This window comes from Phyllobates terribilis, unplaced genomic scaffold (assembly GCF_046119375.1).
Source record: "Phyllobates terribilis strain yellow unplaced genomic scaffold, ASM4611937v1 Scaffold_2__4_contigs__length_985480577, whole genome shotgun sequence".
NCBI lineage: Eukaryota > Metazoa > Chordata > Amphibia > Anura > Dendrobatidae > Phyllobates > Phyllobates terribilis.
The window spans coordinates 213663617-213690264 of NW_027362762.1; the positions used below are offsets into that span (position 1 = coordinate 213663617).

The window sequence follows — 26648 nt, forward strand, 5'->3', positions numbered from 1 at the left end:
CAGATGAGGTGGGAAAAATGGTGACAGATTCCCTTAAGCACGTAGGACAACCTGAGAAATTTATTTTCTTCATATGAGAATAACGAATGCAACAAGAATTGTAAGAATTGACACACAGATGAAAAATGTTTCCAGCATACTGAAAAAAACATGAACCGTTTTTCACGTATGCAACCGGCCAAACTCTGTGTGTGAACCCAACCAAATGTCACCCGTTTTCTGTTATTATAGAGAGGAAAGAAAACAGATATGACTGATCAGACATTTTAACAATGCAAGTGAAAAACGAATGTGTATTGATATAATACGTATATAAATTCATGTGGAGATGTTCATTATTAATTGCTATAATTGCTATGTATTTTTTTTTTACAGAAAGGAAAACGTAAAATTTGAGAAAAGGCAAATAAAAAACATAAGAAAAATTCCTTGCAAAAATGTACAGACCCAGACAGAGAGTAATGGGCTTCATGAAGCTGAAGCATGCATAAGTAAAAATGGTGAGTAGAAATCTTTAGTATTTACCAACTTTTTTATTTAATTCGGGTATAAATAAAACTAAGGGTCCTATTACACCAGCCGATAAAATGTATGTAGAAAGCCCCAATCCATGATATAGAAAATCAGTACTCATTAAAAGGATTGTCCACTGGCTGGACAACCCCTTTTTAAATTAAATGGTTCCCCTTGTAAAATAAAAAAAATATATATATTCACTAGTGTTGAGCCACCCCCGTAGTGTTCGAGTTCGGTTCGGTTCGTCGAACACCCGTGTGTTCGCCGAACTGTTCGTCGAACTGTTCGTCGAACACCTTCGAACACCGTTAAAACCAATGGCAGGCAAACAAAAACACATAGAAACACATAGAAAACACCTTCAAAGGTGTCCAAAAGCTGACAAACTGCTCAGAAGACACAACTAACACATGGAAAAGTGACAAGTACATATAGTCATGCGAAAAGAAAAGAGGTGGAGGAGTAAAAGGAGGGGGAGACACAGATATAGGCATGTCATGCCCTTCTAAAAGCCAAAAAGTGAGAAGCCGAGACGGCCAGTCCGCTCCTGCCCGTGCCACCTCCGTGTCGCCGGGTTTGTGCCAGAGCCGCGGTGAACCCTGACGGCCAGCCCCCCTCTCCCAATACTGGTGCCTGTCCGCTGGTGGGTCGAGAGAGCCCCCCTGTGGTGGAGGCAGCTCTAAGCTTTTTAATTTAAATTGTCCCTCTAATTTGAATGAATACACTTTAAATCCATTTACAAGGATCTATTGGAGGGCAAGTCTCATGCCAGCAGCCGCGTAATTCCAGCTCCAGTAGCGTCCACTAAAGCTGCTGCAGTTAAAAAGCTTTTATAAGGATCGAGCTCGGCTGTCCACCGCAAGGCATCCTAGTGCCAGTCCCAGCCCCTATGCCTTGGGGTGCCTCCTGATGCTCTTCACTGAGTATCCCGTGGTCCCGAAGCATTTCCTTTGAAAAAATTAAGTGTCCAAACTACAGGTGGTGTAGCTTGCTTAACAGCCGGGATAATCCGCTGACTAGCAGACACTGCTACTAGGCACAAAGTATTTCCTGGGCTAGATGCAGTTAAAAATTTGTAAGTAGATACTCTCGTTGGATGCTGAGAAAGCATTCCATAGAGTCTCCTGGCACGCCATATATGATTCTCTTAAAAAGCTTGGGGTAGGGGTCTAGGGGACCCTTTTATAGCCAAAATCACGGCCCTGCATCACAATACGTCACCTAGGCTGAAGATAAATGGAACTGTAGCACCGAGGGCTCGGTTGCTACAGACGTATTGCACCTCACCCAGAGGTGTGATATCTCACTCTCAGATAAGGATGGAGTGTGGATCAGGACCCGACACCTGCATGCATTACACCACATTGCCGTGGGGCAGGGCGACCAATATGCCCCTGAGATGGGCACGACAGTCCCTGTCCCTGGCTGGAGTGGGGGGAGGGAACACTGAGGAAGGGGAACCCTGCAGTGCAGGAGCAGGGAGGAAGCAGTTCCTGGGTGCATTGAGAAGGGAGTATAAAAGGTGGGCACCATCTTAGTTCAGTGCAGAGAAGTCTGAGCAGAAGTGGCAGGGAGCAGGGGCTCTGCATGAGCTCTGCTCCGGAGGCGGGCCTAGTAACAGAGGCCCAGGCCTGCAAGAGGGAGAAGGAAGGAAGAGGAGCGGAGAAGGCTCCAGGAACGAGGAATGAAGGGATCCCAGGGGTGCGGACGGGCGAGTCGCCACCGCACGCCCGAATCCACCTGCGTGGAGGGGTCAGGCCAAAGGGGGAGACCGGTCCCCGAACTAGTGGAGGCAGGAAACGACCCTCAGCTAGAAACCGGAGGCTCTGACATTTTATGTGGCGCAGCCCCTTGCTCCACCCGCTAGGAAGGCACCACATAGGGTCAGGGAAACTGGCGCCAAGTTTACCAAGAGGAGGCCCGAGGCAGCCGGACAGAAGTGTTGGTAAGAAAGGCCAGACAAAGGACATACAAAGGGGGTCCTGTGAAGCGCTCCAAAGTTATCTGGGAGTTGTCTGAGCCCCTCACCTGGTGAGCACAGTACGACGTGGGCAGCCGTTACCTGCAGACGTGGTCTGGATAATAAGAACTGTGAGTAAAGGCCCTGAACTGCATCACTGACTCCGTGTCGTTACTGCTGCTGCCCTGCACCATCACCCCCATCCTCCGCATACACTGCCCTGAGGCTATACTCCTCCCGTGGGGAGTTATGCTACGCTCTGCTGCACCCACAACACCAGCCTTAGCGGTCTGCCCTGTAGCGGCGGTTCACTCTGACCGCAATCCACGGGTGGCGTAGTCGGACATTTAAACATCAAAACCACATAAATAGTTCCGCCACTGGTTTGACCGCCCTGAGCCACGGAACCGGATCGCCGCCACGAAGACTACAACCACCAGCATCCACCAAAAAGGGTCCGGCTCCGGGTGTCCCAAGGCCCAGGGGGTGCGTCAGAACATTTTCATCACCTTTCACAATCACCAATGGGACAAGGCAGGGATGTCCTCTGTCCCCTCTCTTATACATCCTAGTGACGGAGCACCTGCTCTCATCAATTCGCCATAACCCCAATATTAGGTGGATTAAGGTGGGAGGCACCGAGTACAAGTGCTCTCTATTTGCTGATGATGTCCTAATATATATCACTCAATCACATATATCCATCCCTGCTGTTATGGCTGAAATAGATCACTTTGTTACATGGTAAAATTTTAAAATCAATGCAGCGAAGTCTGAGGCCCTCGATGTCTCCCTCCCTAAATCCATATAGGATTCCATCCAGTCCAACTTTCCCTTTGCCTGGCCCTCATAGGGTATCAAATACTTAGGAATTCCTATTCATAGAGACCTCTCCCATCTATGTTATCTTAATTTTGGGCCCTTTATTGAACAATTCCATATAGACCACGGTTGGCAAGTTAGAACTGTAAGATTCACTACGTGAACCACTGGTGTTTTGTGGAAAAGCACATGTACACCGCGTTCCAAATTATTATGCAAAAAGTGTTTAGGAGTGATAAGGGAAGAATTTGTTTGTTTGTCAGTTAAACTCATTGATGGTGATGTGTGTCAGGGCTCTTTATATCACTGTAAGCAATTGCAGACACCTGTGCTAATTAGTTTGGCAGGTGTGTCCAATGAAAGGCAAGACTACTTAAGAAGGCTCTCTCACATTATTAAGCAGCCTACATTTTCTGCCAAAATGGGAAAGAAAAAGGATGTGTCGGCTGCTGAGAAGCAACAAATTGTGGAGTGTTTAGGTCAAGGCATGACTACAATCAACATTGTGCGATGATCAGGATGAAGTGTCTTGGCAATCAAGAAGTATGTAGCTGATTCACAGTACACACGTGTGCGTGCTGATAAGGGCAAATTGAGGACTCTTTCCTACAGGCAATTACGTCAGGTTGAAAGAGCAGCGGCAAAAAAGCCTTGTCATAGCAGCAGACAAGTTTTTGAAGCTGCTTGTGCCTCCAACGTCCCCCGAACAACAAGATGCAGGGTCCTTCAGAGGTTTGCAGCTGTGCATACGCCATCCTGTCGACCTCCTCTATCCACTTCACACAAGCAGAAACGGCTCCAGTGGGCCAAACATTACATGAAGACTGATTTCAAAACTGTTTTGTTCACGGATGAGTGCCGTGCAGCGCTCGATGGTCCAGATGAATGGAGTGGAGGATGGCTGGTTGATGGACACCCCACGCAAACACGGCTACAGCGCCAACAAGGAGGAGGTGGAGTAATGTTTTGGGCTGGAATCATGGGGAGAGAGATTGTCGGCCCCTTTAGGATCCCTGAAGGCGCTAAAGATGAACTCCATAATGTATGTGGATTTTCTCAAACAGCACTTCCTGCCATGGTTCAAGAAGAAGAACCGTGTATTTCACAGCAAGATCATTTTTCTGCATGATAATGCACCATCTCATGCTGCACATAAAACATCTGCATCTCTGGCTGATATGGGCATAAAAGGGGACAAACTTATGGTGTGACCCCCATGCTCCCCTGACCTCTACCCCATTCAGAACCTTTGGAGCATCATTAAAAGGAGTGTCTATGATGGCGGGAGGCAGTTCACATCTAAGCAACAGCTCTGGGAGGGTATTCTGTCCTCATGCAAAACAATTGAAGCAGAAACCATCCAAAACCTGACAAATTCAATGGACGAGAGAGTTCAGAAGCTCCTTTCGAACAAGGGGTCCTATGTGAAAATGTAACATCACCTAGAATAAAGTTTTGAGTTGAAAACTGTTTGATTTCAGTTTCTAACAACCTGCTAATGCTTATAATTTCAAAAATGACCATTTTTTTGGTCTTTATTAAAATGAAAAGGTTGATCGAAAAGTTTGGGGGATCTAAGAGTGTGGCAACCCAGTAGTCATGATTACTTCGAATTCTGACAATATGAGGGTCATGCTGCAGGTAGTGCAGCAAGAAGGCACTTATGTGTCTTGCGCATCTCGGAGCCCCAAAATTATTTTCCGGGCTAGATGCAGCTAAAAATTATTTTTAATTTTAAATCTGGTGAAGCTTATTATAGATGGCCTAATAGGATCAGTGCTGCACACTGCTACAAAGCCCAAATTATTTTCCAGTCAAGATACAGATAAACATGATTAGTAATTTGAAAGCTTAAAACGGTTGGTAGGGTGATTTTAACCAATCATCAAGCTTTTACTCTCCCCAGGATGACACAGGGGTAGAAAAGTCGTTTCGGATCCATGATTTGTTCATCTTTATGAACGTGAGTCTGTCTACATTATCAGTGGAGAGCCGCGTGCGCTTATCTGTCAGCACACCACCAGCAGCGCTGAACACACGTTCAGACAGAACGCTGGCTGCGGGGCATGACAAGATCTCCAAGGCGTAAGTGGCTAGCTCCGGCCATTTATCCAGATTGGAAGCCCAAAAAGAGCAAGGGTCCAGTGACACAGTCGTGGCTTCAATGTTTACTTGGAGATACTCCTGTACCATCGTCTCTAGGCGTTGACTATGTGTCAGACTTCTTGTCTCCTGTGGCCTTGCAAAGGATGGGCTAAAAAAGTGGTGAAATGATTCCGCAAAATTGATGTTACCAGCAGATACTGTGGTTCTGTTACGGTTTGAGTGCTGAACACTTGACGGTCCCACGGTTGGCAAGTTGGAACTGTGAGATTCACTACGTGCACCACTGGTATTTTGTGGAAAAGCACATGTAAGATTCTGCAACAGTCTCTGCTGATACTCCTGCATGCGTGCATCCCTTTCTATGGCAGGAATAATTTCTGCAAATTTACTTTTGTACCGGGGATCTAACAGTGTGGCAACCCAGTAGTCAGGATTATTTCTAATTCTCACAATTCGAGGGTCATGTTGCAGGTAGTGCAGCAAGAAGGCACTCATGTGTGTTGCGCATCCAGGAGCACCAAGTCCCTGTTGTGTTGGTGGCGAGGTAACAATCATGCTTCCTTCCTCTGTACTCTCCCCCCAACCTCGCACAACAGAAATGTGATCAAGGTCTCCCTCATCTGATGAGTCTTCCATCAGTTCGTCCTCCACTTCTTCCTGGGCTCCTGCACCTTCCTCACTAGTTTGGCTGCTACCATGCGCCCTGGTAAAATCATCTCCCCCACCCTCACATGCCTGCCACCTTGGTGCTGCCGACCGTCTGGACCTTGCAGATGTTAGCCCTTCCGCATACAACTCCTCCTCCTCTACTTCCTCCACCTCCTCTTGTGCCACCACCTGACTCCGAATTCTGTTTAACATGTGCTCCAGCATGTAAATCACCGGAATAGTCATGCTGATAATGGCATCGTCCGCACTAAACATCTTCGTCGCCATTTCAAAACTGTGCAGAAGGGTGCATAGGTCCCTGATCTGAGACCACTCCTCCAGCGTGATTTGCCCCACCTCTGAATCTCGTTGGCCCAGGCTATACGTCAGAACGTATTGCACCAGGGCTTGTCGGTGCTGCCACAGTCGCTGCAACATGTGCAGAGTTGAATTCCACCGGGTAGGCACATCGCATTTTAGCCGGTGAAGTGGCAAGCCCAACGACTTCTGTAGAGATGTAAGTCGCTGAGCTGCGGGATGCGAACGGCGGAAGTGAGCACACAGCGACCGTGCCCTCTGCAGAAGGCCATCTAGTCTGGGATAGTGGGCTAAAAATTGCTGGACAACCAGGTTCAACACGTGAGCCATACAAGGCACGTGTGTGACATTGCCCCGGCGAAGGGCCGCACCCAGGTTTGCAGCATTGTCGCACACGGCCTTCCCTGGTTTCAGGTCCAGTGGAGACAACCATTCATGAAATTGGTTCTCCAGAGCTGACCACAACTCCTCAGCTGTGTGACTCACATTTCCCAGACATTTCAATGTAAAAACCGCCTGATGACGTTGAGCCCTACTGCCAGCATAGTAAGGAGGTGTGCAGGATCCCTTCTGCGCAGTTAGAAAGCTTGTGGCATGACCAGACAGGCTTTGGGTGCAGGTGGAAGACCGAGAGGAGGTTGAGGAGGCAGAAGCAGTGGAGGAACTTTGACATAAAGAGGATTGACGCACAACTCGTGGGGACGGCAAGACTTGGACAGCAGCCCCTTGTCCTGCTGTCACCATAGTTACCCAGTGCCCGGTCAGCGACATGTAACGCCCCTGTCCATACCTACTCGTCCAAGTGTCTGTGGTGAAATGCACCCTGTCACACACAGAGTTTCTCAAAGAAGCGGTGATGTTGTGTGCGACATGCTGGTGGAGCGCAGGCACACCTTTCTTTGAGAAGTAGTGCCGACTGGGCATCTGGTACTGGGGCACTGCGACGGACATAAGGTCTCGAAAATCCTCTGTGTCCACCAGGCGGAAAGGCAGCATTTCTGTAGCCAAGAGCTTGCAGATGGTGAAATTCAACCTCTTAGCTTTCTCATGGCTAGGAGGAAATGGTCTTTTACTTGTCCACATCTGAGGGACCGAGGGCTGGCTATTGTGCTTAGACGGGGTTGATAAGGGTGTCCCCGGCAAACTGCCGGTCTGTGAGGAAGATGCAGGCGGACATGTTAGGTTGCCTTGATCCAAAGGTGGTGCTATCGATGTCGGACAGCGCTCAAGACCAGCTGGTGTTACCACCTCCAAAGAAAATGATGACCTGCCAATCACGCTGGCTGTTGCGGGTAAAGAGGTGGCAGGTCTGCGCCCCAAAACAGGTGTGACTGCTGTCCCCCCAGTCACAGAGGATGAAGAGGCCGCGGATGCACAAGATATGGCAGACGGTGGTTGGCCCGGCCGGCTAGGCCGCATTGTAGCACACTGAGCTTCCCACTGCAACTTATGCTTCATGTCCATGTGCCGGTTCATGCATGAAGTACTCAAACTATGTATTTTTTGGCCTCTACTTAGCTTTTGCTGACAAATGTTACAGATAACACGAGTTGGGTCATCTTTATCGATCTGAAAAAATGCCCAGGCTATGCAAGGCTTAGCACCCATGCGACCTGAAGAGCCACCACGACTTGTGGTGAGAGGCAGAGTTGTGTTTGAGGATGCAGTTGTTGACGTGCTTCCAGTACTACGTCTCTGTCCAGGAAGGCGCAACCTGACCTCGTCGTCACTAGCATCTTCCTCCACCTCCTCTGCTGACCTCATCTCTTGGCTAACTGTGGGTTGACAGTAAGTGGGATCTCCGACCTCATCATCATCACCCTGTGCGTTATCACACCCGTCGTCCTCAGAGCCAACCTGTTCCTGCCCTGACAAAAAACTAAAGTTGTCGCTCCAATCAGGTATTTGAGTCTTATCATCGTCTTCCTCATTGTCTCCACCAACAGGAGTTACAGTTTGGGAATGAGGGTCTACATTATGGTCAGAACCTTCTGCGTCTGGTCCTGGATCCGACTCATAAAGATTCTGGGCATCAGTGCAGATCATTTCCTCGTCTGGATTCACAGAAGCGCTGGAGTCGACCTCTGATTCCCAGGCTATAGTATGAGTAAACAGCTCTGCAGACTCAACCATCTGTTCTACCTCATACTCAGACGGGCAGCTGGAGATTTGGGAGCTGTGAGGAAGCAAGTGCGATTTGGGTGACACCTTTGAGGACTGGAGTATTTGTGATGTTGAAGTTGATGTGGAGGAGAGCCCACTTAAAGGAGCACTTGATATCCGTTGAAGCACCTGCTGTTTTTGTGCCTCATCTGGAATTTGTAGCGATTGGCGTGGCCGTAAGAAAGGGATCTTATCACATTGTCCGCTAAAAGAAGTAGACATTTTAGTTTGGCTGGAAGATGGTCTTTCTTCTGCACCTACCCCACGGACACAACCTTTTTTCCCCTTCCCAACACGCCTATTCCCCTTTCCACCAGCAGCAGGCCTTTTTCCACTCATTTTGGTGGTTAACTAATTCACAACTCTGGAGTTGTTTGCACAAAAAAACAATGGATGGTAACCGAGCAGAGCTGAGTGGCCAAACTGTGGTATTAGGCCAAAACTATTGGCTGGGTTAGATGCAGAAAAAAATTATTTTTAATTTGCAACCTGATGGAGGTCAGTATAGATGGACTAATAGACCAAGTCCCACACACCGCTAGAAGCCCAAATATTTTTTCAGAGCTAGATGCAGAAAAAAATTATTTTTAATTTGCAACCTGATGGAGGTCAGTATAGATGGACTAATAGACCAAGTCCCACACACCGCTAGAAGCCCAAATATTTTTTCAGAGCTAGATGCAGAAAAAAATTATATTCAATTTGCAACCTGCTGGAGGTCAGTATAGAAGGACTAATAGAACAAGTCCCACACACTGCTAGAAGCCCAAATATTTTTTCAGAGCTAAATGAAGAAAAAAATTATTTTTAATTTGCAACCTGATGGAGGTCAGTATAGATGGACTAATAGACCAAGTCCCACACACTGCTAGAAGCCCAAATATTTTTTCAGAGCTAGATGCAGAAAAAAATTATATTCAGTTTGCATCCTGATGGAGGTCAGTATAGATGGACTAATAGAATGATGCTATGCCCAAAAGATTTTACTTCACTAGGTGCAGTAAAAAAATTGGTATTCTATACACAGGTGGTATATCTTGCAACACAGATAGGCTACTCCACTGACTAACACACTCTGCAATAGGCCAAAAAGGATTAGCTTTGCTAGATTCAGCCAAATGCTGTGAAAAAAACTTGCACAGCACTGGCACAGACCTGCCTGGCAAAAACTGATAGGAACTGATGTAACCTAGTCCTGAAAAGGACTCCAATTACAATTAGTCTTTACTACCACAATCTATCTATTTAAGAGCACAGACCTGCTTGATAAAAGTCGTAGGAAATGCTGTAACCTAGTCCTTAAAAGGACTGCAATCACAACTATTCCCTACTCCCAAGCTATCTGTATATTTGTGCGAAAATTGGCTTGAAATTAACAAGGTATAGCGCACACAGCAACAGCGGTGCCGTCTAACACGCAGCTGCAGCAGTGAGAAAATGGTGGCGACGGGGAAAATGGCTTGGTCTTATAGGGCAAGGACATGTGACATACACTGCCAATCACACATGCCCTTGCTTGTGTGAAAAAAAGCACTTCGCTCCGTGTGTGCGCTGCTGATAGGCTGACAGATTGCACCTCCCCACTGCAAATGCGGGAAAGAGAAAAAAAAATGGAGATCTTCATTGTTCCTGCAGAGATCCATCCCCTGCCCCTCCCCCCGCCCCGCTGTACACTCAAACTGCGTATTAACATTAATTTTCATCATTACTGAGAAAAAATCCAGTTATGATTTTGGTGCACGAACAGTTATCGAACATAACCTCGAACAGCCGAATTTTTCTCAAATTGTTCGTGTTCGCCGACCGGCTCGAACACCGCCCAAAACAGCTCGAATTTGAGATTGGCGAACAGTTCGAGTAGAACAACGCTCATCTCTAATATTCACCTCCTGCACCTGCACTGTTCCACTGATGTTGGCACTGTGTCTGCTGGGGTTCGCAGGACATTGTTATGCCATGTGAGCCATTCAGCCATTCAGCAGCTGCTATTGGGCTGCTGCTTTCTCATGTTCCTTGGATGAAAAAGTGAGAGCGCAGCAGCTCAATAGTAACTGTTGATTGGCTATATGGCTCACGTGGCATAGTAATGTCACATCACTCCGGCAGACACCACACCGGCATAGCTGGAACGGCGCTGGAGTGGGAGGTGAGTGTATGGTTTTTGTATTTTACAAAGGGGATTACCTAATTTCCTAATTTAAAAAGGGTTTGTCTAAGGGTTGGACAACCTTTTTGAAGAACCATTTTCACCTAGCAACAATTGGTATAGGTGTAACATACCTGGCGGCGTCCTTGCATAGTGTTCCATCTCCCACTGTGCAAGAGCGCGCACTTGATCTCCAGTCCAGTCTGCTAGCCTGGCTTCCCTCCATGCTATTTGCTTGCCTCTGTTTCTGCTGCTTAAGGGCGGCGCCCGATCACTTCCTGTTTCTTGTACCTGCTGCGGGCACACCCCTTGTGCGTCCTCAGCCTATTGCTGTCTGTCACCTAGTATTTAACCCAGCTCCTCCCAAGGAAGGCTGCCTGAGCATTGTGTATCATTCAGTGTGCTCTTTCACTCTGAATGTGCCAGGTCCCTTTCTGTGTTTGCTTGCCTGCCTTTCCTGGAGGCTGTATTTCCAGGCCTGTCTGAATTCGCTCATTGGCTCTTCGTTCCGCCTTCTAGGGGCCGCATACCTAGACCCGCTCCTGTATCTTGTCTGTCCTGTCTGAACACGCTCCTAGCCTGTTCCTTCCGCCTTCTAGGGGCTGCATACCTAGACCCGCTCCTGTATCTTGTCTGTCCTGTCTTAACACGCTCCTAGCCTGTTCCTTCCGCCTTCTAGGGGCTGCATACCTAGACCCGCTCCTGTATCTTGTCTGTCCTGTCTTAACACGCTCCTAGCCTGTTCCTTCCGCCTTCTAGGAGCTGCATACCTAGACCTGCTCCTGTATCTTGCTACTGTGTCTGTTCTTGTCTGAATACTCTTCTAGCCTGTTTCCTGTTTTTCTCTATGTCCGTACCTTTCCTTTTTCTGCAGAGTCTGAACTCGTACCTAACTCCTGTTCGTTGTCACTGTACTTCCGTTTGTGCATTTGTGGTCCACTCGCTACTTCACTGCAAGTACCCTGTGGGTATCTGGCTCTGCCTTTCCCTTCCTGTCTGTTCCGTGTGAACAGAGCCCTGTCCCCTTTGCCCTGCCTCGCTCTCCGCTCCTTCGGTTCTCGCTCTGCTCTGACCCTTTGCTCGCTGCTCTGGCAGTCTCGCTCTGCTCTGACCCTTTGCTCGCTGCTCCGGCAGTCTCGCTCTGCTCTGACCCTTTGCTCGCTGCTCTGGCAGTCTCGCTCTGCTCTGACCCTTTGCTCGCTGCTCCGGCAGTCTCGCTCTGCTCTGACCCTTTGCTCGCTGCTCCGGCAGTCTCGCTCTGCTCTGACCCTTTGCTCGCTGCTCCGGCAGTCTCGCTCTGCTCTGACTCTTGCTCACCGCTCCAGGCGGCCTCGTCCTGCTCTACTCTTGCTCACCACTCCAGACGGCCTCGTCCTGCTCTACTCTTGCTCACCGCTCCAGGCGGCCTCGTCCTGCTCTACTCTTGCTCACCGCTCCAGACGGCCTCGTCCTGCTCTACTCTTGCTCACCGCTCCAGGCGGCCTCGTCCTGCTCTACTCTCTCTCACCGCTCCAGGCGGCCTCGTCCTGCTTTTCTCTTGCTCCCCATTCCAGGCGGCCTCGTCCTGCTCTACTCTTGCTCACCGCTCCAGACGGCCTCGTCCTGCTCTACTCTTGCTCACCGCTCCAGACGGCCTCGTCCTGCTCTACTCTTGCTCACCGCTCCAGGCGGCCTCGTCCTGCTCTACTCTTGCTCACCGCTCCAGGCGGCCTCGTCCTGCTCTACTCTCGCTCACCGCTCCAGGCGGCCTCGTCCTGCTCTACTCTCGCTCACCGCTCTAGGCGGTCTCGTCTTGCCCTGCTCTCGCTCACCACTCTGGGCGGCCTCACTCTGCTGTGTTTGTCCGCCACATCTGTGGTTCTGTTCCTGAGTCCCAGTGTGTACTGGGTCCTATCCCGCCTGTGTTCCTACCTGCTAGTGCCTCCCTGTCTGCACTCTAGCCGTGCTTGCCTGTACCCCCCTGCCTGCATACCTGCCTGCCTGCATACCAGTCGTGCTCGCCAGCATCCACCCGTCTGTATTCCAGCCGTGTCTGCCTATACCCACCAGTCGGTGTGCCAGCCTAACCTGCCTGTTCCAGTATTCCCCTGTGTGGGTCAACAGCCGTGTCCGGGGTCTGACCTGGAGTAGCACCTGGTCCCTCTGCCCGGTTCCTCCCTGGTGCACTGGTGTCGTATGCCATCGTGCGACCTTGGTCGGATCAGGCAGATACTTAGTTACGCCCCTCCAGGCACTCTCCGGTTCATGGCACAGTGGAATCACTACATATACACTCACACGCCGCTCAGCCCGGGCGTGTGCATTACAATAGGGGATCATATGAACGAAAAGTCATGCAGTTGTTAATTCTCATTCCTGTCATTATTGTTGGCAGCACATCCCTGTTTACACGTGGGGGTGTGCTGCTGACCGAAAATAATTTTTAGTACCCATGTGATCAGGAACCTTCTTTCAGCCAATCTTCAGCCCATGTAGAAGGACCTCAGACTTTTGTGTGCTATAATAAAAAATGTTTTGACCAGATAAAAGTTGGTTGTGCAGAAGCCATCAATTATAAAAGGATTTTCATGTACAGTGGGTACGGAAAGTATTCAGACCCCTTTAAATTTTTCATTCTTTGTTTCATTGCAGAGATTTGGTCAATTCTAAAAAGTTCATTTTTTTTCTCATTAATGTACACTCTGCACCCCATCTTGACTGAAAAAAAAACAGAAACTAGAAATTTTTGCAAATTTATTAAAAAAGAAAAACTGAAATATCACATGGTCATAAGTATTCAGACCCTTTGCTCAGACACTCATATTTAAGTCACATGCTGTCCATTTCCTTGTGATCTTCCTTGAGATGGTTTTACTCCTTCATTGGAGTCCAGCTGTGTCTAATTAAACTGATAGGACTTTATTTGGAAAGACCTCACAGCTCACAGTGCATGTCAGACGAAATGAGAATCATGAGCTCAAAGGAACTGCCCAAGGAGCCCAGAGACAGAATTGGGCAAGGCACAGATTTGGCCAAGGTTACAAAAGAATTTCTGCATTACTCAAGGTTTCTAAGAGCACAGTGGCCTCCATAATCCTTAAATGGAAGAAGTTTGGGACCACCAGAAGTCTTTCTACACCTGGCTGTGCAGTCAAACTGAGTAATCGTGGTTGAAGAGCCTTGGTGAGAGAGGTAAAGAAGAACCACAAGATCACTGTGGCTGAGCTGCAGAGATGCAGTAGGAAGATGGGAGAAAGTTCCACAAAGTCAAGTATCAATGCAGCCCTCCACCAGTCGGGCCTTTATGGCAGAGTGGCCCGACAGAAGCCTCTCCTCAGTGCAAGACATATGAAAGCCTGCATAGAGTTTGCTCAAAAACACATGAAAGACTCCCAGACTATGAGAAATAAGATTCTCTGGTCTGATGAGAAGAAGATAGAACTTTTTGGTGATAATTCTAAGCGGTATGTGTGGAGAAAACCAGGCACTGCTCATCACCTGCCTAATACAATCCCAACAGTGAAACATGGTGGTGGCAGCATCATGCTATGGGGGTGTTTTTCAGCTGCAGGGACAGGACTACTAGTTGCAATTGAAGGAAACATGAATGCGGCCAGGTACAGAGATATTCTGGATGAAAACCTCTTCCAGAGTGCTCTGGACCTCAGACTTTGCAGAAGGTTCACCTTCCAACAAGACAATAGCCCTAAGCACACAGCTAAAATAACAAAGGAGTGGCTTCAGAACAACTCTGTGACCATTTTTGACTGGGCCAGTAGAGGCCTGACCTAAACCCAATTGAACATCTCTGGAGAGACCTGAAAATGGCTGTCCACCAACATTCACCATCCAACCTGATGGGACTGTAGAGCATCTGCAAGGAAGAATGGCAGAGGACTCCCAAATCCAGGTGTGAAAAACTTGTTGCTTCGTTCCCAAGAAGACTCATGGCTGTACTAGCTCAAAAGGGTGCTTCAATCAATACTGAGCAAAGGGTCTGTATACTTATGACCATGTGATATTTCAGTTTTTCTTTTTTAATAAATTTGCAAAAATGTTGACATTTCTGTTTTTTTCAGTCAAAGATGAGGTGCAGAGTGTACTTTAATGAGAAAAAAATGAACTTTTTAGAATTTACCAAATGGCTGCAATGAAACCAAGAGTGAAACATTTAAAGAGGTCTGAATACTTTCCGTACCCACTGTACATCATCCAATGACTATTCTCTTCCCTCCGTACCAGTTTATCATTCTTAGTTTGTTTACTGTAAGTGATATCTGTATTTGGTATGTAACCCCTTCTTATGTACAGCGCCATGGAATCAATGGCGCTATATAAATTAATATTAATAAATAATAATAAATAATTTGGTTGAAATAAATTATAACTGCTATATATTATACAATTACTAATGGTCACCAAGATAACCTGTAAAGTGAGGCAGCAATTATACATGATTTGGAAATGTAATCCTTGTATGAGCATTGAACTTGTGAAATAACCAGCTATAATGTAGCACATGATTAAAGCCATTATTTCACATCAGTGGGCGACCTTTAGGATAGTACTTCAGCGTTAGATAGAAGTCACAATTAACACAGTGTTGCTCACTGAGATATCCAAATACTTGGATATTACTTTGTAGTCTATTTCCATATCATATATGCCTAATGCTTTATCTTTAAAGAGGTTTCCCAGCACTTTGATATTGATTACTTATCCCCAGGTCAGAAATATCAGATCAGTGGAGGTCTGACACCCAGCACCCCCACCGAACTGCCACAGCTCCGTTAATTGTTTATTGGCAGCTGCTGGCTACGTCAGATCAGCTGTGTTGTACAGATCCACAACTGTTTACTGCTGGAGATGACAAGAGCTGGATCTCAGCTTATCCTATATTAATGACTTATCCTAAGGATATGTTATCAGTATGATTTGCCTGGAGAACCCTTTAAGCAAGCAGCACAGAGGAAATATAACTACAAGTCATGTACAGGTAATTTGTACCCTGCTTTTTGCCATTACTTGATGGATCCTTTGATTTCAGTCACCTAATCATGCCAAAACCCAAAGTTTACATGCAAAAGTAAACTTACTAAAATCTACCTTGGTCATTTTGTTACAATGTCCTGTTCATTTTGAATTACATTTTTTCCCGGTGCAAATATCAGGATAAGAAGTTCTCTATAGATACATCATAGCAGGCAAATCTACAGTACATATTTGAATTCTATGAAACAAATTTTTTAGCTAATATTTTTTGAGTCTTCCAGCTCAAGGCTACATTCACACTTTGTATCCTCCTTGAGGTCTTTTGTGTTGCTTCATTTTGCCACAATTTACCAAACTTTCAGAAAAAACTGTGCGATTCTACCGTGACTGCAACTTTAAGAATTACATTATTTGGGAGGAATTAATAGGACAATTAATCAGGTGTGACAAATGTTAACCTGACAATTAAAGAGGTTGTCCACTATTTTAACATTGATGGCCTATCCTTGGTATAGGTCATCAATGTCTGATCAGTGGGGGTGCGACACCTGGCACGCCCGCCGATCAGCTGTTCTCGGTTTCTGCTGCGGCTCGAACAGACCAGTTACGGAGCTGCACAGCACAACTTTACCTACCATATAGGGACCGTGGCCAGGTAGTACACATCCACCTCCTATTAAAATAAATAGGGGGCGGATGTGCAGTACCCATCCGCAGGTCAATTCCTTTTTTTTTTATATGATAGGTCCCCTTTAATGTTACAAATAAATAAACAACTTAAACAAAAATATGAACAATCAAAGATATTTCACATGATTATATTTTATTAAGGACACCAGAATATGACAAGACTGATTAAAACACAAAATAACAAGATATGATAAAATAAACAACAAATAATTAAAAAGAGAAGGCAGGACAGCATAAACAACACAACGGCAGTATAAGAAATATAGCATGTTTATAAAATTCAGTGCATAATAGGGTAGAGTAATATTTGGACACCCATAACCATATTAAATATATGTTGAATATATATTAAGGTATATAAAGTGCAGTGCACCAAAAATAGAGAATTAGATTATATTATAAAGTGCAGTGCATTAGAGAATAATAATCACTCCCTGAGGTAGCAACGTGTGAAACGCGCGTTGGAGTGTGGGGTGGCCGTGGCGGCATTCACAGCATGAACTCAGGTTGGTAATCCCTTTCCATCTCTAATGTGGAGCCCTATACCATAATATATTTCTATTTACTTATTACATTTGTTTTTCACCAGTGATTCAGTGTGATTTCTTGTGGTATATATTGGTGATTATTATTCTTTAATGCACTTTATAATATAGCCTAATTTTTTTTCTTTTTATATTCTACTTTTGTCTGCTTGAATAGTGTTTAGCACAACACATATTTTCATTATAATATTTGGGGTTAAATTCCTTCTTATCTAGGTTAAAACCCCTGTAATTTTTTTGTTTGCTGTATCTAAAGAGATTTTGTCTGATCAGTTTTGAGAGGGAGTCATTTACTGCTAGATAAACTCTAGACTTTTATCTAAGTGCCATAAGAATTTAATATTTTCATAAAGAATAAATTCAGTGTAATCTCTATTTAAAGTTACTCATTTTTTTTTCACTTTTTTTAAAGGAATGTGTAGCGTTGTTTAGGTATTTGAAATATTTTCTTTGCCCTTCACGTAACTCAGTAAAAAAGCTAATTTTAGTAGTTGAAATAATTTCAGCCCATTTATCATGTTTCTCTTTCTCACGTATCCAGTGATCCAATCAATATAAACTATATAAATCAATGTCAACAGTTTCACTTTATTTGAAGTAAATGTGGCTGAGCAGGGATAGAATTCTTGGCTGTTGACCAGTTGCTTCAATGAGCATGGCTGTTGTCTAGCATAGGATGCCATTACATTGTTTGCATTTCCACACCTGGCAATAATCCCAGTTATTATATGACATAATTTTATTTCATGATGCAAAATGTGCACAGTTGAGCTTCTTTTGACAAAGAAGAATTTTTGTGCCAATAATTAAAAGATGTGGAAATCAAATTAATTAATTAAGAAGAAGATTGATTGATTTTCTCAATGGGAGTGAGGACAGCCAATATTTTTCTCTCTCTACATGTACTGTAACATTAGGAATTTAGGGGTTATAGAGCCACATGGATGTCAGACCTCTGTAGTATAAGGCTGTGCAGGTAGTCACACCAGGATGATTCCCACAAGAGGATTACATATCTGCATTATACAGTGGATATAAAATGTCTACATACCCCTGTTAAAATCATACCTAGGATAATCATTTCAGAACTTTTTCCACCTTTAATGTCACCTATAATCTGTACAAATCCAATGAGAAACAAAATGAAATAATTTTGAGGAGCAAAATAAAAATAGCAAAACTAAAATAATGTGACTGTATAAGTGTGAACATTTTTTATAATTGGGGATGTGGCTATGTTCAAAATTATCCAATCACATTTAAACTCATGTTAAATATTAGTCAGTAGTACACAGTTGTGATCATTTAAAGTTATTCTAATTAACCCCATATAAGGTGTAGCTCTTCTAGTAGGATTCTCCTGACATTTTCTTAGTTGCATTTTACAGCAAAAGTCATGGTCCATAAACAGCTTATAACACAGCAAAGGGATCTCATTGTTGAAAGTTATCAGCCAGGATAAAGGATAGAATTTTTTTTTACCAGAGCACTAGACATACCATTGAACACAGTGAACACAGTCATGAAGAAGTAGCTTAAATTTATCATGACAGTGACATTGCCTAGAACTAGACATCCCTCAAAAATTGCTGAAAAGATAGGAAGAAAAATTTTCTGGGAAGCTGACTAAAGGCCTATAGCTACATTAAAGAAGCTGCAGGAATTTCAGGCAAGTACTGATTGTCTATTCCATGTAACAACAATCTCCTGTATTCTTTATATGTCTGGCCTGTGAATTAGGATGACAAGAAGTCTTTTCTTACAAAGAGAAACATCCAAGCCCAGCTATGTCTGCCAAAACCTACATCAAGTATGCCAAAAACATGTGGGAAAATGTGTTATGGTCTGATGAGAATTTTTTGCTCATAATTCCAAAAGGTATGTTTAACGCAAAGCCAACACTACGCATGAGCAAAAGAACAGCTTTCCTACTGTTAAGCATTGTGGAGACAGCATTATGGTTTGGGGCTGTTTTTTCAGCAGCTGGAACTGGGGCTTCAGTCAAGGTGGAGGGAATTATCAACAGTTCCAAATATTAGTAAATTTTGAAACAAAACCTTCAGCCCTCTACTAAAAAGCTGAAGATGAAGAGGAATTTCACCTTTCAGCATGATAACGACCTTAACCACACCTTCAAATCATCAAAAATGGCTTTCCTAGAAGAAGTTTAAACTTTTGGAATCGCCCAGCCCTGAATCTAATTGAAAATCTATGGTTTGACCTGAAGACTGCTGTACACAGAAGATGGCCTCGCTCTCTGGCATATTTGAAGTGCTACTAGAAAGAAGAGTGGGGTAAAGATTGCCAATTTTACATGCGCCATGCTGATAGACTACTACCCAAAAATACTGAATGCTGTCATAAATTCAAAGGGTATGTCAACAAATGATTTGTTTCAGGGTGTGCATATTTCTGCAGTTACATAATTTTAGTTCTTTATTTTTCTTTTTCCACCAGAAAGATATGCTTATCTCTCAATAGATTTGTACAGATTATGGATGGGTGAGATTAAAGGGGACCTGTTACCAGAAATAACGTATTAACTTGCAGATATGCAATTAATCTGCATGTTAACAGCGTTGTTATGCTGCCTGGCGAATGCATGTAGCCAAATGCAGCGGAAAGAAAATGAACTTTATTCTCCCTGCCAGCATTTGGTTTCCATCATTGAGGCGGGGGCGCCGATAGTTCAGTCACCGTTCTGAGAATACAGAGTGGCCGCTGTAACCACACCACTGCCTTGACTGACAACCGGCCCCAATGCAGAGCAAGCGTCAGTCAGGGCAGGGAGCAGTTACAGCCGCCGCTCTGTATTCTCAGAGCGATGACTGAACCCACAGCGCCCCCGTCTCCATGACTGAAACCGAATGCTGGCAGGGAGAATAAAGTTCATTTTCTCCTCGCTGCATTTGGCTGCGTGCAGGCGCCGGGCAGCATAATAATGCTGTTAACCTGTAGATTAACCGCATATCTGCAGGTTAATAGCATTATTTCTGGTGACAGATTCCCTTTAAAGGTGGAAAAAGTTCTGAACTGATCCTTCTTGGTATGATTTTTTTTTTTCTTGACAAAAGCCTAGCATTTTAACAGGGATGTGTAGACTTTTATATCCCCAGTACGTCTTGTTTAAACTCATTTTCATACACATAGAAGAAATAAAAGCTGTCACTTTGTTAAAAGTTGTTTTTTACTCTTCAACGCATGACAAAAGAAACTGACATCTCTACAGGAAAATATATAACTAATTATATGTTACACTTTTTGAGTGTTAAAGACAAACTGTTCAGCCTGTACTCACCTTCTACATGTGTGCATAAAATTAGGCTTCTTAAGGGCGGCTATGAATATTCATGAGCATTAATTAGAGAATGCATAGTATCAGTGCTGACATCAATTAGGTTTCCTCATTCAGCAAATTGGCTTTAAATAATCAGATAAGATCAGCGGTGTCAGAGACTTGTGAAAGTTAAAATATATAATAACATGTATGACCCACATAATGAGGATTGCTCTTAGAACAGATTGTATCCATGTCTGCATTACAAGTTTTAATGATACCGCTAATACTTAGAGCTATAAAAAATAATTGTTTCTATGTATTTAGAAAATGGTTTTACTACTTTTAAAAATTATTTCTGTGTTTGGGTAAGTTTGAAGTAGTTCAAAAGGATTAAGTGATAACTATACTTTCAAGTAGCTTGGAAGAATAAGCTGTCTTGTTTATCCATTAGGAATAAGGCCTCATTCACACGTCTGTGTTGCACGTACATGGTTTATTTTATTTTTTTCACAAATACAACACACACCCATTATAATCTATGCTGCTGTTCACATGTCCATGTTTTTCACGGACCGTGTGTCCGTGCAAAAAACACAGAGACATGTCTGTTTTTTTCCAGCAGCACAGATGACCAGAGGTAATACAAGTCTATGGGACCGTGAAAAAACACGTACAGCACACGGATGACATCCGTGTGCTGTTCGTGTTTAACATTGCAAAGTATAGGAGAAGCTTTAGAACTTATTTATCTATTTATCCATCCTTGAAAAACACTGATGACACACTGATGGTAAAAACAGACGCACTGATGACACACTGATGGAAAATGGACACACTGATGACACACTGATGACACACTGATGACACACTGATGGTAAAACTGGACACAATGATGACACACTGATGGTAAAAATGGACACAATGATGACACACTGATGGTAAAAATGGACACAATAATGACACACTGATGGTAAAAATGGACACACTGATGGTAAAAATGGACACATGAATGACTGATGGTAAAAATGGACACAATGATGACACACTGATGGTAAAAATGGACACACAGATGACACACTGATGGTAAAAACGGACACACTGATGGTAAAAATGGACACATGGATGACACACTGATGGTAAAAACGGACACAATGATGACACACTGATGGTAAAAACGGATGCACTGTTGACACACTGATGGTAAAAACGGACACACGGATGACACACTGATGGTAAAAATGGACACACAGATGACCCACTGATGGTAAAAACAGACACACTGATGGAAAAATGGACACGCGGATGATACACTGATGGAAAAACTGGACACACGGATGATACACTGATGGAAAAACGAACTACACAATACCTGACTCTAAGGCTGCGTTCACACATTGCGTATTTTCGCGCGCTTTTTTGCGCGCGCTTTTTGAAAATACGCAATGTGCTTTGTGTCTGCCAGCAAAGTGAATGGGAAATTCACTTTGCCGTTCAGACACAGTGTAATTTTACGCAGTGGGAAAGCGCAGCTGCGTAAAGAATTGGCATGTCAATTCTTTACGCAACTGCGTCCCGCGCTTTCTCTCTATTGTGCCCATTATAAGCGATGGAATTACGCAGCGGTGTTCACACACTGCGTAATTCCATCGCTTTTAACGGAGGCGCAGGATGGATACTCACCTATCCGATGTCAGGGGAGAGGCGTCCGCTCCGGTCCGCTCCAATCCCGCGCTTCCAGCATCTGCCGGTGAGCCGATCAGCTGTTAGCTAACCGGCTTGTAACCGGCCGGTCAGCTGATTACAAGCCGGTCAGCTGACAGTCTGCTGATCGCTTCACGGCAGATGCTGCAAGCGCGGGACGGAGCAGACGCGTCTCTCATCCATCGGGTAGGTGAGTATCCATAGTCTGTACATACACTGCTAGGGACACACACACGACACATAGACACACAGGACACATAGACACAGACAGTACGCATGTCACCCTTCATTTTTCACACTGCGTTTTTTGCTGCGCTTTTTTACGCAGTGTGTGAATGGAGGTGCTTTTTTTACCTGCGTAAAAAAACGCAGGTAAAAAAGCAGGAAAATACGCAGCGCAAAAAAACGCAGGAAAATACGCAGCCTAAATCTACTTCTCACTCTGCTCCTCATTTCTCCTCTCCACTGACTTCAGTATGCTGTGTAACCTGACACCTCAGCATCAGGGCCATATTTTGAGCTTAAGTGCCTTAGGCACTTTAAGTGCTCTCGTCTCCTATTGGTGATAGCAGACAGTCAAATGCTGACAACTATCTGTTCTGACTTTCCCATATATATACACTACCGTTCAAAAGTTTGAGGTCATTTAGAAATGTCATTATTTTTTAAAGAAAAGCACATTTTTTTCAATATAGTTAACATTAAATGAATCACAAATACACTCTATACATTATTAATGTGGTAAATGACTATTCTAGCTGCAAACGTCTTGTTTTTATTGCAATATCTACATAGGTGTATAGAGTGTAATATACACCAATCATGAGTAGGTAGTATAAATCACATTATGCGTGTAAATATAGGTATTATGTGTACCTCCCATTTATTACTACCCTATTCTGGACCATATGCGACTCCATCGCCAAAATATAGAACGACTACCAGAGAAAAAGAGCGAAAACTGAATCCACAATTCTATAGCAAAAAATAGTCAATATTTATTATGGTAAAAAATCAGACATACACAGAGATCAGTGCAGCAACACAAAGATGGCAATAAAATCAACAACAGCCCTCTCCACATGTTACCCCAATAAAGGACCCATTCAAAAAGTTATCCAAAGCTTACACACATCCTATATAATTATTTAGTTATATTACATCATACATGATGCGTAATTTCAAAGTGCAGCATTAAAGTAAATCACTATATAGACCGCCTACCCTCACTGAGATTTAATGGATACATAAATGCATCTCCTACCATGTAACCAGTTACTATCTACCACGTGCGGTATGCTAAATAGATATAGAGAGCAAAAATGTCACCACTGTATACCTACCACAAATCTCCAATTTCCACACATGATCAGCAAAGGGCAGTGAGGCTACTAGGGGTCCATTCAGAGGAGGCACATGTTGAGACAGGCGCCCCGACGCGCGTTTCGGTGGTTCCCTTCGTCAGGGGGCGTGTTCATTCAACCTCCATTGCTTGCTTATATTGGCACCTAAAGTGCCGTGAAACAGGAAGTGATGCGTGCATCATCATGGTGATGAGGACGCCGGCGGGCTCCTGCATCACATGACGTCGGGTGGGCGGAACTAAGTCCTAACACCGTTGCCACTGAGAGACAAGAAGCCGGCCGGCGCCCACACCCGCTCATATACACGCAAGCATCATCTTCCGTCTATGCAGGTATATATAGTGGTCATCATCCCATATACACATAGAAGAGACAAAAGAGAAAAAAGACTAGGTAGACAACCGAATAACATATAACAGTACACGTAAAAAGACATATAGCGAGAACACACAGGGGAGGGGGGAGGGGGAGTGTGCCACATGTGAGGACCACAGAGTCTGGGCAGGAGACCACAATAAGCACCATGCATAGTAGGGCAAGATATATATATCTCTCTCTCCTCTTTATTGTGTCCATCCGGAGGGGGCAGATATAGATCAACTGAATGCATTCCATATTCTATGTCCAATGCATCATTACGTCAGGCATATCCTCCTCAAGGAGCACACAGGCGAACACAGCTATGCATAATTATACACACATATACAGAAGTTATATCCACTTCCTGCATGTATGTTGTGGGGGACACCACAACGAGACCAATTAATTGGGGCAAATTAACCACATTCCATATCCCACACGGTGTCCCCCTCGCATACATACATATGATGTCAGTAATCAAAGGCAAAATTAGTGTCCCCCACAGGAGAACTAGAAGGTATATAATCCACATAGTAAAGATAATGAAGACAAATATACACATACCCCCCACCCACCAGCCCATGCCTGCTGTGTGTTCCCCAGACTCAATGTATCCCACACAACTTATATCAAGTGCACCTTATGGAAGTCAGTATTAGCGAGAAGGAAGATACAAATTTCCGCAAATCCACAAAAACATAGTGCGATCAACTAGAGTTCCAAACAGTGTACTGGTAGGGCATCAGTATGCACAAACAATCTTCTTAACTATAGTGCTTTGATGTCCCCAGAATAGACTTGTAATCCACACTCCCTCGTCGTCATGTCCAGATCCGACGTGACACCACATCTGAACGACACTCGCTCCCCAGTGATAATCACCCCGTTGTCCAAGAGAAAGACGACCAAAGATACATAGACAATCCTAATGAATGCAAAAAAGGAGATAAAATCAATATATACACTTATTAAACATATATTAAAAATAAACCAAAGTTGCAGGGGGCCACTAGTATTGAGATACGTATATTCAACTTTTGGTAAAAAATATGGGATTTAGAGAAAGGGGGAATAGCTAATGCTCTCGTTCAGACCCTTCGGCTGTAGTGTATCTAAGGTCCAGATCCAACGGGATTCCATTTGGGCCAATTTTTGGCCCATCCTACCACCCCGAATGTTAGGTATTATACAATCGATACCCCTTACATGGAGTACTGATGAATCACAATTGTGATAGATCTTAAAATGACGGGGCAGGGTTTTGAGGGTGGATGTGTCCCCGTGGTCGGCCGCCGCAATGATGCCCAGAACATGCTCACGGACACGCACCTTGAACTGGCGGGTAGTCATCCCCACATATATGAGCCCACATGGGCATGTGGCAAAGTATATAACATGATTGGTAGTGCAGGTGATAAATTTATTAATCTTATACACTCTAGATCTATCCGATCCAAAGAACGTGTCACAGCGCTCCACATTCGGGCACGCAACACACCGACCACATGGGGCACATCCACTCCTCCTCCTCTGAGTGTCCAGAAATGAAGCCACTTCCGACCCCTCATAATGTGAGTGAACTAGGTGATCCCGCAAATTTCTTGATCGTCTGATTGTGATCAATGGCTTCTCTGGAATAAACTTGGAGATGATACTGTCAGCTCTCAGGATATGCCAAGATCTAGACAGTATCTGTCTCATCTTAGAAAATTGGGAATGATAGTTGGTAATAAACCTCACTTTTTCTTTTTCTTTTTCTTTATCTCCCCCATCACTTTTCTTTCCATAGATCAAGTCATGTCTGGACGAGAATCTCGCTCTATTGTATGCCCTCTTAATCATACGACGGCTGTATCCTCTCTCAAGGAATCTCTCTCTGAGTTCAGAGGCCTGTCGTTCGAATTCAGTATCAGTGGAGCAGATCCTCCGAATACGGAGGAACTGTCCCACCGGCACCGATCCAATCATATGCTTAGGATGCGATGATGTTGCATGTAGCAACATATTAGTAGATGTAGGTTTCCGAAATAACGTCGTCTGTAAACAGTTAGTGTCATCCCTTGTCAGTGACACATCCAAAAATTCAACTTGTTGTTCATTAGACTGATATGTAAGATGTATATTACATACATTCCCATTTAATTGATCCATAAATTCTTTAAGTTGCAACGAAGAACCCTGCCAGATCATGAGGATGTCATCAATGTAACGTGCCCAAAAGAGGACACGCCCCATTGACTCCTCACGATCTGTCAGGCAGAGGTCCCTTTCCCACAGACCCAGGAACAGGTTGGCATAGGCCGGCGCAAAGGCCGCGCCCATTGCTGTCCCCTGGGTCTGCAGGAAAAAGGACCCCTTAAATGTAAAAAAGTTATGATGTAGAGAGAACTCCAACAGCTCCAGGATCAGAGATCTTAGTGCATAGGGTACAGCCGAAGTACTCAAGAAGAACTTAGCCGCGGAGATGCCATCAGCATGTCTAATGTTGGTGTAGAGTGACTCCACATCGGCAGTCACTAAGGTGGTGTCATCCTCAACATATAGTCCATCCATTTTCTTAAGCAGCTCGCCAGTATAGAGGCCCATTTCCAACAACCACCACTCCAGTTTTTTAATGGTACATTGTGTTTGCTAACTGTGTAAGAAGGCTAATGGATGTTTAGAAAACCCTAGAAAACCCTTGCACAAGTATGTTAGCCCAGCTGAAAACGGTTTGGCTGATTTGTGAAGCTATAAAATTGACCTTCCTTTGAGCTAGTTGAGAATCTGGAGCATTACATTTGTTTGTTCTATGAAACTCTCAAAATGGCCAGAAAAAGAGAACTTTCATGTGAAACTCGACAGTCTATTCTTGTTATTAGAAATGAAGGCTAAGAAACCTGCCACTTATTATCCCTCCCACATACCTAATAAGAATTCATTAATTAACTCATTCATCTGGAGCAATAAAAGAGCCAGGATCTCTACTAATATTTTATATAAAAACAAAGCTAAGGGAGGCCTTGGCCTTCCTAACATTAACGCCTACTACCTCGCTAACATCATAAAACAGAGCATA

At 44.4% G+C, this 26648-nt stretch overlaps 1 protein-coding gene across 3 annotated transcripts in view; it reads left to right on the forward strand.

Annotated features, from left to right (window-relative positions):
- The window catches only part of ERICH6B (glutamate rich 6B), a 311898-nt gene that overhangs the window by 75802 nt on the left and 209448 nt on the right, over window positions 1-26648 (forward strand). For all 3 annotated transcript variants that reach the window (XM_073663846.1, XM_073663848.1, XM_073663847.1), the window contains one exon: window positions 376-500. In XM_073663846.1, coding sequence (XP_073519947.1) covers window positions 376-500 — 125 coding nt within the window. The remainder of the gene's footprint in view (window positions 1-375; window positions 501-26648) is intronic.